Source organism: Apium graveolens, chromosome 4 (genome assembly GCF_009905375.1).
Source record: "Apium graveolens cultivar Ventura chromosome 4, ASM990537v1, whole genome shotgun sequence".
Lineage (NCBI taxonomy): Eukaryota > Viridiplantae > Streptophyta > Magnoliopsida > Apiales > Apiaceae > Apium > Apium graveolens.
In genome coordinates, this window is record NC_133650.1 from 282,902,442 (window position 1) to 282,916,321 (window position 13,880).

Consider the following 13,880-nt stretch of genomic DNA (forward strand, 5'->3'; position numbering starts at 1 on the left):
ACTGATCTGAACGATGCATGCCCAAAGGACTGTTATCCTCTACCTAGGGTTGATACCCTAATTGATGACACTGTTGGGCACGAGATGCTAAGCTTCATGGATGGTTTCAGCGGTTACATTTAGATCAAAATACACAAAGACGACACCCGCAAGGTATCTTTAATAACCGACTTTGGTGTCTTTTGCAATTTTATTATGGCTTTTGAACTTAAGAATGCAGGTGCTACTTATTAGATATTGGTAAATAATATTTTCACCCATCCAAGTGTGCTTTTGGCATTGGGTCTGGAATATTTTTGGGTCACATGATCTTAAAAAGAGGAATCAAGACCAACCCCGACAAGATCAAATCCATCCTAGATATGGAGCCACCACACTCCATCAAGGATGTTCAAAAGCTGACCAGAAGAATTTCGGCTCTGGGGAGGTTTATCTCCAAGTTTGGAGATAAATACCTTCCCTTTTTCAAAACCCTGATTAAGGTGAAGAACTTCAAGTGGACAGCTGAGAGCCAAAAGGCCTTTGAGCGGCTAAATAAGTACATGACTAGGGCCTCGTTATTGGCCAAACCTAATACAGAGGACATCCCCTACTTATACATCACTGTCTCTGAGCAAGCTGTGACTATCGTCCTAGTAAAGGAAGAACATAAGCTCTAAAAGTCTATCTACTAGGTGAGCAAGGTGCTCCACGAAGCGGAGTTGAACTATTCCACCACTGAGAAGTTTGTACTTGTCCTAGTCACAGCCTCGAGGAAGTTGAGACCATACTTTCAGGCCCACAAGATCGAAGTCATAACAGACCAACCTTTGAGGAACATTCTTCACAACCCAAAAGCAAGTGGATGACCAACCTTTGAGGAATATTCTTCACAGCCCGAAAGCAAGTGGAAGGCTCATAAAGTGGGAAATTGAGTTGGGTGAATTTGACATCAAATACAAGCCTCGAACAGCCATCAAGGCTCAGGCCTTAGCAGAATTTTTGGTCGAATGCACCATTAGCGACCAAGAAGTCTAGTGGAAAGAGATAGTAAACCCAGAGGGAAAAAGAAAGATAAAGATGAAGATTTAACTTTGAAAGTGTATTGAGTTTTCCATTTTGACGGAGCGTCCGAAACAAAATCTAATGGTGCAGGCCAAAGCCCCGAAGGGTTCAGGATTGAGTATGCTTCGAAGTTGGACCTCCCAACTATGTACAATGAAGTGGAATACGAAGCTTTGATTGCCGTCTTAGGCTTGGCTAGTTCCGTGAGGGCCAAGAACCTCAAAGTTATGGAGATTCAAGACTTATTGTTACTCAAGTCAATGTAGAGTTCGAGGCCAAGGATGATATAATGGCTAAGTACCTGAGAGTCGTGAAGGGAGTTCTGACTTATTTTGATGAATGGTACACTGGACATGTTTCGAGAGAGGAGAACACCATGGCTGATGCTCTATCTAAGTTTGCCTTATCTAAAATTGAGAATTACCCGAGAAGTATCTACTTTTAAGTTCTGAAGACCCCTTCCATATATTTCATAAATTTTATAGCATCAATTGGTGTGGAAAGTTGTTGGATTTCTCCAATCAAGGCTCACATTGATAGTGGATGGCTCCCCGATGATGCACGGGAGGCACGCAAATTGTCGGTGAGAGCATTGAGATATTCATTGATTAAAGGCCTCATGTACAAAAGGTCTTTCATCATTCCACACTTGAAGTGCTTAAGATCTCTTAAAGTAGAGGAGGCGCTTAAGAAAGCTCATGAAGAGATTTGTGGACAGCACTTGGGGGGCAGGGCCCTCGCTCACAAGATAACTCGATTGGGATTCTACCGGCCAATAATGTCAGCCGACGCAAAGGCTTATGTGAAGAAATGTGACAGATGCCAGAGGCACTCTCCTATAGTATGACAGCCCACAGAGAGGCTTACATTCATCGGCACACCCATCCCTTTTATAATATTGTGATATGCCAGTTTGGAATCTCACGCATTCTTGTCACGGCTAATGGGCGACAATTTGATAATGCAGAGTTCTAGGAGTATTGTGATGATAACAGCATAAAACTTTGCTTCACCTCGATTGTCCATCCACAGGAAAATGGGAAAGCAGAAGTCGCCAATCGTATTATCCTTGATGGACTCAAGAAGAGGGTTGAGCGCTCAATAAATACTTGGGTGGACGAGCTATTTCCTATACTATGGGCGTATCGAACCACTTGCAAGGTGACAACTGAAGCTACCCCATTCATGCTGACTTATGGAGCCGAAGAAGTGGTACCTCTAGAAATCACCCATTGATCACCTAGTCGAAGCTTATGAACCTGAGACTAATGAATAAGGCATGAGGCTCGCTCTCGATCTCATCGACGAGGTCAGAGATGAGGCCAACGCCCTCAATGCAGAGCATCAACGAAGAGCATCCCTCTATTACAATGGAAGGGTTAAGGAAAGGTTCTTTCAGAAAAGAGACTTGTTCTTAAGGAAGATTGAGGCTTCAGGAGTCGGGGAGAGAGGAAAGCTAGCCCATAACTGAGAAGGTCCTTATAAGGACCAGTGTTCAAAAAAGCGCAAATCGGTCCTAAGCGGCGGGAAGACCTTCTACCAGTTAAGTGGACGCTTAAGCGGAATTTTAAGCGGGTCTATAAGCGAATAAATAATATTTATTTAAAATTTTATATATAATAATAATATGTGTAACACTAAAATAATTAAAATAAATAAAGTATCAAGAATATAAACATATTTTTTTCTTAAAAACTTATATATTTTTATTTTTTAATCAAGATCATTATTTTATTAAAATAAATATTAATATTTAAAATTAAAAATTTGACAAGTCAAAATCGGTTTGGCAGCTTAATGATCGTCTAATCCGCTTAATAACCGCTTAATACGTTTATAAGGTCGCTTAATCTTTAAAAATGCTTAATTATCTTATTAGTATAAAATCGAAGCGCTTAATGGTCCGATTCCGCTTAAACGGTCGCTTAGACGGCCGCTTAGACGGCCGCTTAATGTGCTTTATAGAACACTGATAAGGATAAGAAGACATTGGGACGAGGATCCTACAAGCTAGAGACCTTGAATAGTGATGAAGTGTCTCGCATTTGTCATGCTTCAAACCTGAAAGTTTATTATGTTTGGGATTCACATGACAAGTTCCTACTACCTTCGTCCCACTCATTTCTTTACAGTTTTTTTCACATGCTTGACACGCATTTTAAGGCAACTATAAAGTATATTTATGTAATTTATTTTCAAAATTTTCTTTTTTTGTATTAAAGTTTGAACATTATATTTTTTTTAGAAGAAAAAAAATTAAAAAAAAATATGCAATTACATCTAATAAGAGCATTAAAGTGTGTGCTGAGCCCCCGTCCCCCAATATAAAGAATTGAGGGGGACGGATGGAGTAGTATTTAGTAGTAGATATAGAAATAAAGTCATCGAAACCATTGCCAGTTCTATGTAAGGGTTGAATCCATTATCCAAAGATATTATCTATTCATGCAATTTCATTTTTATCATCTTTTTTACAAATTTATTTAAGTACGAGCATCTAATGAATGCAGGTCCCGAAGGACCAAATGCCGAAAATAAAAGACAAGTATGAAATTGGAATAATGGTACTTAAAATAAGATAAGATCCCGAAGGATCACAAATCAATCTTGAAGAACACTTAAGTTACAATCCGAATAGTTCAAAGCCCACAAAATGCAACAAATAAGCAAATTCTGAAATAGAATGGCCATAAGTGGCGTCTAAATCCATGAAGGCCATCATAATTAATCATCTGAAGCGTCATCCTCCTCATTGCCTACTCAATGGGCGACCTCGTGCTCCTCCTCCTCATCTTTATTATCCTCTTCATCATCTTTGTCTAAGCCGGACTCAGAAGAAGAGCTACTAATCCCCGATACCGGCTCCTGATCTTCCCATAAAGAGCCCTATTGGAGTTGGGGCTTCTCGAAGGAGCTTTTCCTTTAGAGCCAAAATTTCCACGGCTCAAGCTGGATGAGGGTTGCTGATGAGCAGCCTTGGGTGCGGATCTGAAAGCCTATCCAGAGGGGGCGATCACAGGAGTTGCCCAAGGGCAAGAGAAAAGGCTTAGGTCGACCACATCTGCATTCATGCTCTGGACGTCCTTGACGCCCCTGTTCCACCAAATTGCTAGGTTCACGGGATGCATCTGATCATCATGATCATCCATCAGCTTGAAAATCTCTTCATACTCGTGTTACACATTCACAAGTTTCCTCCAATCCATCTTCCTCCTCCGGATATTCTTGAAGTGATTCTTCTCAAAGAAAGTAACAAATTCTTCTGCCTGGTGTGTCTTAGACTCCCACTCCTCATAAGACACTTTCATCTTCTCCATAAAGAATTGCAAGGGTGCATAATCACTCCTCAGCTTGATACTCTATGTGAAGGATGCAACAAAGTAGGCATTGGCCTGGCAAGAAAAACAAACAAGAGAGAAGTTACAAAAACGAACTCCACGAAAATTATGTGAAGGACACTAGGCCAACCAGGACCCTCACGGAGCTCTGATCCTGGCTGACCAAGACTCAAGGGGCCGACTCCTCCACATGGAGGGTCTAGGCCGACCAAGACCCCGATAAGAGGTTGTCTTGGTTGGTCCAAAATCTTCCAGTATAAAGAAAAATGCTCTCGAACAAAAAATTTGCAAGTTAAGAGGACCTGATATAAGCCGAGAGCCCCTAGCACCTCGGCCTCAAATAACTTCTACTCAGAGAAGACGTGAAGGAGGTTCGGGGAAGTAATGCAATTCTTGGACCACTCTAAGGCGAAAATCGGACTCCCGAACACCAAGTCATTGGTAGACATTACCCATGAAGGTTCAAAAGGGATTTTAACATTTCCATCCGAGCCATTGACTTTTTACTTCCTGGAACTCGAAGCTTTAAGAAATGCCGGGATTTAGAATTACGGTTCGCCTGCTCGATAGCTCTCCTCGTCATCCTTACGGTGATCACATCACCCTCATCGTTCTCTGCATCTAAGGCTTAGGCAGTTGAAACAAAGCAAATGAAAGATTGTTATAAGAACAAACTTGATCAAGTTTGGGGTAAAATGAAAATAATACCCTCTTTAGAGAGGCTGTTAATGCCGGCCTCCACGAGTTTTGTCTTCATAACAAAGCGCCAATAAGATGTTTACCCGTCGTCCTTAATAAGGCGGTCGCGAGCATAAAGCTCAACTTCCGAGAGATGAAGAATATAGTGAGCACTGTCTATAGAGCAGTTGAAGTCACGTCTAAAATACACTCCCCAGTCGCCTTCCTCCCACTCTAAGACCACAAACTTTTTGTTCCATTAATGGATGGAGTCATGTAGGGAGTGAATGTTCACGATGTGGGGAATACGAGACCCATATCAAAACCCAGTCGGGTCTAGTAGAGGGAGAGCTCTTCAGCAAAAATAAAATTCTGAACAACGTGACACTCACAGGAATGCCAAGCTCATTGCACCTCACAATAAATACTATGATGAAGTCCCATCCATTGGGATAAAGCTGACAAGGGTGAACCTTTAGCTCGGCAAGAAGTCTAGAAATAAATCGATGCAAAGGAAACCTTAATCCAACCACTTTAAACACATATAGAATGGTGCGACTCGAGTTACAAGTCCTCTGTTGGACTTGGCTTTGCAAACTCTAATACAATCAGGAAGGAGTAGCTCGATCTGATCGTATCGACGTCCTCGTTGCTAAGCATGCTTCTATGCTTGAAGGCGTCAAGATGCACAGTGCTTGGGTACTCATCAGCTAGTTCATCTAGCATGCTCTTTAAGCTATTTGAACAACGATTAAGAGAGTAGGGAGAAACAAAATCTATACCTTTCAATGACCACATTATGGCACGCTTGTGTATCGCATCCTGAGCCGAGATGGAAGGCTTGTTGAAATGGTCTTGATACATCTTAGAACACTTGGGAAGTTGAAAGCTTTTGAGCTAGAGGGAGTCTGATAGAAGTTGAGAAATGAAGATGTGAATGAAAATGAGCACTTCTCATCTTTTTTTATAGGAAAAGAGGCATTTGCTACGGCAGGTCACAACTCTGTCTAGCTCGCTTTAGCAGGTAGCACTCGAAAAATACCGATAAAATGGCAGGAAAATGGTCAAGTACTGAGAGGAAAGGACATAATAAACGAATAAAGTGATTCAAAACATCATCTATCGTATTAGTCCTCCATGAAAAGCTTGATTAAAGAAAAAAACAAGGCATCGGTCCTAATTCAAGACTAATTACGCTAATCATAATGATTAGTGAAAAAGTTAGGGCAAGAGCAAGGTTTAGCTCTTGAACTAACACTAATGGCTCTTTGTAGCCACGACTTGATACCAAGAACTTTCACGAGAACAAGTTTTGTGAAGACTCAAACATCCACGAAAACTAGTTTAGTGAAGAGTACAATGTTCACGGAAACAAGTTTCGTGAAGAGTAGAACGTTCACGAGAACAAATTTCGTGAAGACTAGAACGTCCACAGAAATAAATTTCGTGAAGAGTAGAACCCTCACGGAGGTGAGATTCTAGCCTACGAAGAGTGAACAAATCCTAGTCCTCCACATGGAAGGGTTTGGCCGACCAAAACCCTCACAGAGGTGAGATTTTGGCTGACAAAGAGTGAGCTAGGCCGAGTCCTCTATATGGAAGGGTTGGACCAAGTGGAATCTCACCAAAAAAAAATTCGAGGAACTCCACAACCCGGCCAACCAGAACCTCCACAGAGGTGGAGGCCCGGCCGCGAGTCATCCCAGTCGAGTCCTCCACATATGAGTGTAAAGCCGAGTAAAATGTCCTCCTGTAAAAAAACATCGGCAATGTTCACGACTAGAGCTGGCCAAATGGGCGGGTTTGAACCGCTCATTCGGGACCGGTTCGTACCGAAACCGTAAAAAATTCGGACCGAACCGGGCCGGTTCAAACCCGCACAGCTCGGTAATTTAGGTGAACCGAACACGAATACCAATTTTAGAACCCGGGACCGCACGAGCCCGCACGAGCCCGCACGAGCCAAGCCCGCACGAGCCGCACGGCAAGCCAGCCCACACAGCCCGAGCCAGCCCGCACAGCACGCCCGCGGGTGGCACGCACGCGCCAACGTCTTCCTCTGCTCCCTGCTCTTCTTTCTGCCATGGCTGCACTCTGATTCCCTGCAGGTTAACGTTACCTCCTCCAAGGCTCCAACGGTCCTCTAATTTCCTTATAAATATATACATACAAACACAACTTTTATTCACAGTTCTTCGACTTCGACCTCTCTGTTTCTCTCAATCTCAATTCTCAATTTCTCCGACTTTTTTCTCCTTATAAATATATACATACAAAAACAACTTTCTCTGTTTCTCTCAATCTCAATTCTCAATTTCTCCGACTTTTATTCACAGTTCTTCGACCATTCGCAATTTTCAATTAACAACAAAAATTCGAATATTAAAAAAAGGTAACAGATATTCGCGAACAGGAAAATGGAACAGGGAAGAGGGAGCATTTCTTCTCAAGGTTCAACCCCATCGGCTTCGATGCTCCCGCCTCGACCCGGATCCACGTTTAATACCGAAGAAGGTATGTTATTTTATAGTTTTATTCGTGTATTATATATATAATATATTGTTTATTCGTTTTGTAAATTCATTTTTTTAATTCATGAATGTAATTTTTTTAATTGGTTATTGTAATTTTATTAATAGATTATAATATTTTTATTCGTTTTTAATTTTATTCGTTTTTTAATTTCTGTAGGTGCTACGAGTTCGAGACAATCGTCGCACGTGTGGACATATTTTTCGAAAGAAGCTATGCCGGATAATCCGAATAGATTTAAAGTACATTGTTTGATTTGTGTACAAAATGGTAGACCACAGCCACCATTTAGTTATGCTCGAGGGACCGGCACGGGAACACTAAGCCGACATTTGGAGAATATTCACTCTATTACGAAGGCGAGTCACGAAAGTGGAGAAGCACGAAGAGGTCCACAACAATCACAACTCGGTGGTTTTATGACATCAACGGGAGGTGGAGGTATGCCTTTTTCCTATAGTAGAGATAGAATGATAGAAAGTTTTGCTACTTATGTTACACTAGACGAGTTACCATTTTCTCACGGTGAGAGTGATAATTTAGAATATATGATGAAAACTACGATAAATCCGGCATTTAGAAAAATTCCTAGAAACACACTAAAACGGCACACAATAACACAATATCATTGCGCTAGAGCACAATTAATTGAATTTTTTCGAGAATTTGATGGTATGGTTTCGTTAACTAGTGATTGTTGGAGTTCGAGTCAAGGTGAGCCTTATATATGTGTTACCGTTCATTGGATTGGTGTTGATTACATGTTACAAAAACGAATTATTGCATTTGATGTTATGGACGAATCACACACCGGTTATAATATTATGTCTAGAATTTTAGATACAATTAAAGAATTTAATTTGTTTAACAAGGTATTCACAATTTCCTTAGATAATACTGCTAATAACAACAAATGTATTAATTATATTAGGACCGAAATTCCTTTAGTTTTAGATGGAGTATTTTTACACATTAGATGTTGTGCTCACATAGTTAACTTAACGGCTCAAGTAGGAATTCAACAAATAACTAATTTATTAGAACCTATTAGGAAGGTAATTAAGTATCTACGTTTGGCGGGTAAATATAGGTCTAGGTACAAGAAATTGTGTAAAGAAAATGGACTAAGGCCGAAAAAATGGGGTATCGATTGTCCTACAAGATGGAGTTCGACATATAAATTACTTGTTGAAGCAATTAAATATAAACCCATTATTACCATCTTATATAACGACGATCCAATTCACCAATACGAAGGAGGAATTATTACCGAGGAAGATTGGGAATTAGCATCTACTGTACGTGACATACTTTATTGTTTTGCGCATGCTACTAAAGTTTTTTCTTATGTTTATGAACCAAATGTACACCATTGTATCATTGAATGTGTTAGTATTGTTACTACTTTAAAGGAATACGAAGAAAATGATAATTTTAGTGATATTATTAAGGATATGAAAATTAAATGGATCGAATACTTTACCGAATTTCCGTATATTTATGGTATTGCATGTCTTCTTGATCCCGGTGTTAGGAAGGAAGGTTTAGAAAATATGTTAGAACATTATTATGCTGTGTTAGGAGTTTCATATAATCATGTTTTATATGTAACTAATTGTTTAAATTTGTTGTTTCGTCTTATAGATATGTATGCTCCAAAAACTCAAAGTACTATACCACCAAAGAGTAGTAATACTTCTAGTAGGTTTAGTAGTACCATTTCATCTATACTAACCAAAAAACAAAAATGTAGAATTTCCCAGTCATCTACCGTACCTTCTTCTGCCACTAGTATGGTTCACGAATTTTTTTCATATAGTTATGAGTTAAATGATGATTTTGATATACTAACATGGTGGAAGAATCATGAGTTACAATTTCCGGTTTTAGCAAAAATTGCAAAGGATATTTTAGTTGTCCCAGCTTCTACAATTGCGTCCGAGTCCGCTTTTAGTGCAGGCAGAAGAGTGTTAGATGAGAAGAGATCCAGTCTTGCGCCAGACGTTGTAAAAATTTTAGTTTGCAAAAAAGATTGGGATCAAGCTGATAAAAGACAACAAGGAAGAAAAGAAGACTCCGACGATGACGACGAGCCATGGATGACAATGGATACTTCATCCGAATCGGGAACCTCAACTAGCGAACAACTTTAGAACAAAATATTTAATGTAATTTTTTTTTAAGTTTTAATATCATTTGATTTGTAATTTTTTAATGTTTGATACGGTTTGTTCCGTTTTTTAGAGAGAGAGGAGTCCTCTCACATCATTTGTAATAAAATATTTTTTTAAATTAATAAAATTTATAAGAGGTACCGTCCTCTTTTTAACCAAAAATTTAAAATAATAAAATTAATTGATTACAACTATAATATTTTGAATAAATTATGTGACATAATAGAAAATAATGTTACATTTTGTTATTTATTTTTTATTAATTGATTACTAATTTCGATTACGAATTCGTAATTCAACCCGCCCAGCCCAGCCCAGCCCAGCCCAGCCCAGTTCGTAATTCAACCCGTACAAGCCCGGTTCACACGGCTCAACCCGCACGGCCCGGTTCGTGATTCAACCCACACGGCCCGGTTCACGAATTCGATCGGTTCGGTTACGAGTCCTGTTATCACGGTTCAAACCCGGCCCGAGCCCGATTCGTAATTCAGCGGTCCGGTTCAGTGTTCAATTACCGAGTGTTCAACCCGTGTGCGGCCCGGCCCGGCACGCACGGACCGCACACTTGGCCAGCACTATTCACGACTAACTCATCCTGGCTGACCAGGACCTCCATGGAGGTGGAGTCCCGGCCGACAAAGAGTTAAGGGAGGCGAGTCCTCCTCATGGAGGCCTCTGGACGACCAGAACCTCCATGGAGGTTTGGTCTAGAGCCTCCTGGAGGATTTCCCGTGACACTTCTTGGAAAATTTTGGATAAAATTTGATAAATTTTCAAAATTTCAGGATTTTTGAGTTAGCCCCGTTTAGGACCGATGAGTGAAAATTAGTCCCGATTAGGGCTGATAGGGCTGTCAAACGGATAATTCGGATACAGATTCGCCTATATCCTTATCCGAGTCTGAATCTGAATCCGAAAATCCGTATCTGTATATGTATCTGAATTCGGAAATATTTAAAGAATAACATCTGAATCTGAATCCAACGGATAATATCCGGATCCGAATCCAATTTTCAATAAGATTTTTTATTTTCAATTAAAATTTTTAAAAAAATTAAAATAAGAGATAAGGTGATTTGATCATATTTTAATTTTTCAAAAAAATATTTTTATTTATCCTTTCAATATAATCGTTATCTTTAAATTGTTGAACTCAAATGATTTTTTTCTATGTGTCTATAAAATTTGTATAAACATAATATTTAATATATATATATATATATATACACACACACATAAACACACTATAAATTTAATATTTTTTTAAATTATTTAAATATAAAATATATTTATTCAGATTCAGATATTATCGGATACGAATATGTCTATATCTGTATTCGTATATGCAATCGTCGGATTCGAATACGGATAATATCCGCTCTGTTTCGAATATGGATATTATCCGCTTTATTTCGGATTTCGGACGAATATCGGATTTTTCAAATTTTTTTGAAAGCCCTAAGGGCCGATTAGTGTATATTAAAAATGATTAGCCTAAATTAAGGGTAATTAGTGACTTGTGTGATATAATTAGCCCCGATCATGGCCGTTTAACTTATTTACGCTCATAATTAATGTGAATTAAGGATAATTGGTGACTTACACATACTAATCAGTCCTGATTAGGACCAATTAGCCCTTATTAGGGCCAATTAGCCTAGATTAAGGCCAAATAATGTACTTTAACTTAAAATTAGGCTATATTAGGCCTAATTAGCAACACGTACATAGAAATTAGCCCCGTTAAGGGCCAATTAACCTATTAGTTGCTTTCACCTCATAATTAACCTTAATGAATGTTAAAAGGTGATCAACGCTCGCTTTCTAATCCCGATTAGGACAACTTAGTGTCTTACACTATTCCATTATCCTGTGCAAAGGCCTAAAGTGTGTATAATCACAAGATATATGTATATATAAGTCATTGTAAATGTATAGGTCGCTCCAAACTTTACGAATAAAATGACGATAATAATGAAGGGACGATACCCTTAAGGGACCGATACCTATGAAGGGCCGAATGTACCATGAATTGTGAATAAACCATTATATCTTCCATAAAAACTTGAGTAGTTTTCCTGGAAGTTGGGGGGCAAATGATATGGATAGAAAATATATCCAAAAGACATAATAATTGTTGCATTAATTACACTTGAATTTTTGTCCAAAACCCAATATAAACAAGGTCAAGGCCTGTCATGGGCCACCAGGGCCCACGAACAGAGGTCGTCAAGGTCCACGAACATATGTTTTTTGTGGGCTAGGCCCAATACGGCTGGAGCAACAGAGACATGACGTCCGATATAGACAGTAACTCCAACAAGGAAAGATCCCGAATTCGCTGCCTTATAGGGGTCCAAATTACCATTTGAGTTGGAGACTTGTCCACCAAGTCTCCCAACACAAGTCTAACCCTAGACTAACTTCTATATAAAGGGATCTACTCCTCAACCTAGAACTACATTTTTGGCTTGATTCTCTCCAACACGGAGATACGTAGGCATCTTGCAAGGACAACCAGTCCACGACCGCGATAACAACCATTAAAGCTCGAAACTCACTAACCCTAGCATTAAATACTAACGAACCCTAATTTGTATTCCATAACAATTCGGCCAAACAATAATCATCCTATACAAAATTTAATTTCATATTATTATTTCCATAAATACTCAATGAATACTCCAAATTATTCATTTTAAAAAACACTCTAAAAAATTTGAATTTTTTGGTTATTATTTTAAAATAATAAATAAATTTCATTTTTAAATTAACTTGATAAAACTTAAAACTGATAAATATTAATTATTTTACTAAACACATTATATTTTAATATTTACATGATTAAAATTGAAATTATAACAAAAAATAAAAGATTAATATAGTTACAAATAATAAAACAAAAAATATTTGTAAAAAAAATATTATAAATTTAATATATATATATATATATTTATTTAAAAATATAATATTTCAATTTTTTGGCACAAAAATTTTAATCATCATAATTAGCACATAGACATTAACAACAAAATGAAAAAAAGAAAGTAAAATGACTATTTTGTCATTATAGGCAATAATTACTTGAAAGTGAGTTATCAAGTTTAAGAAAATTTCAATCACATATTAAAATTGAAATTAGCTTGCAATCATGACACTAAAGTTCGAATACTTACACCGTTCTTAAAATTTGTTGACTTTTGACGGAGACTATTAAATCGTGTCACATCAGTTTAAATTTTTGAATTAATCTCTGAACTATGTGCTAATTTTCAATTAGATCACTGACTCAGAAAAATTTGAATATTTAAAAAACACCAATCAAAATTATTATTTTTTTGAAAAAGAATTAAATATTCAAAGTAGCAAGTAAAATTATTTTTTTTAAAATGATTATGATTTCCTTGTCGAAATTATTTAAACTATATTTTCTCAAAAAAAATTATTTTATTTTTTTTGGCATCAATTATTACTATCAAAAAATTGAGTTCAAAAATATGACATTTTTAAATGTTTTCTCACCTTTATCAATTTATTAGCATATTATCTTCTATTGGAGAAAATAAAAAACTATGTTTATGTTATTCTATCGTAGCGACTCACCGACCTAACATAATACTGTATCAATTATTACTATAATAAGAAATTAATTGAAAAACGTGATATCTTTAAATGTATTAACTTTTATTATTAGCATATGAAATAAATGAATATTTCAAATGCTAAATTTAATTAAATTAAATTACCCGGAAAACAAATATTTGTTAGATTGCATATATTTATAAGTATATGGATTGAAATAGTATTTATTAATCTTAATTTAATGAAAGTGTAGCATTTAGAAAAAAATAAAAAATTTAAACATATAAATTAAATGGTTAAAAAATTAAATTAAACTAAAGTGTAATACAATTGTTTAGAGAAAATTTATTTAAGTGAAAAATGTGATATTTTTATAAGCATGTGAATTAAATGAGTACGTTTAATTTTTTTTTTGCCAAGGAAATAGGTCATTTCATTCAACTCTCAAATCATTAAACAATACATGAATAAAATCGGGAGGGACATCTTCCCCTCTCCAAACACGATCAGCTAATGAACTACTATGTCTCGC

General features: G+C 37.4%; 1 protein-coding gene across 1 annotated transcript; it reads left to right on the forward strand.

Moving 5' to 3' along the window:
• Positions 1–362: 362 nt before the first annotated feature.
• On the forward strand, positions 363–2,280 carry LOC141719739 (uncharacterized). Its single transcript, XM_074522115.1, has 4 exons — positions 363–635; positions 1,244–1,440; positions 1,549–1,885; positions 2,077–2,280. Exons 1-4 carry the CDS (start codon positions 363–365, stop codon positions 2,278–2,280), a joined length of 1,011 nt encoding a protein of 336 aa, XP_074378216.1.
• Positions 2,281–13,880: the final 11,600 nt, after the last annotated feature.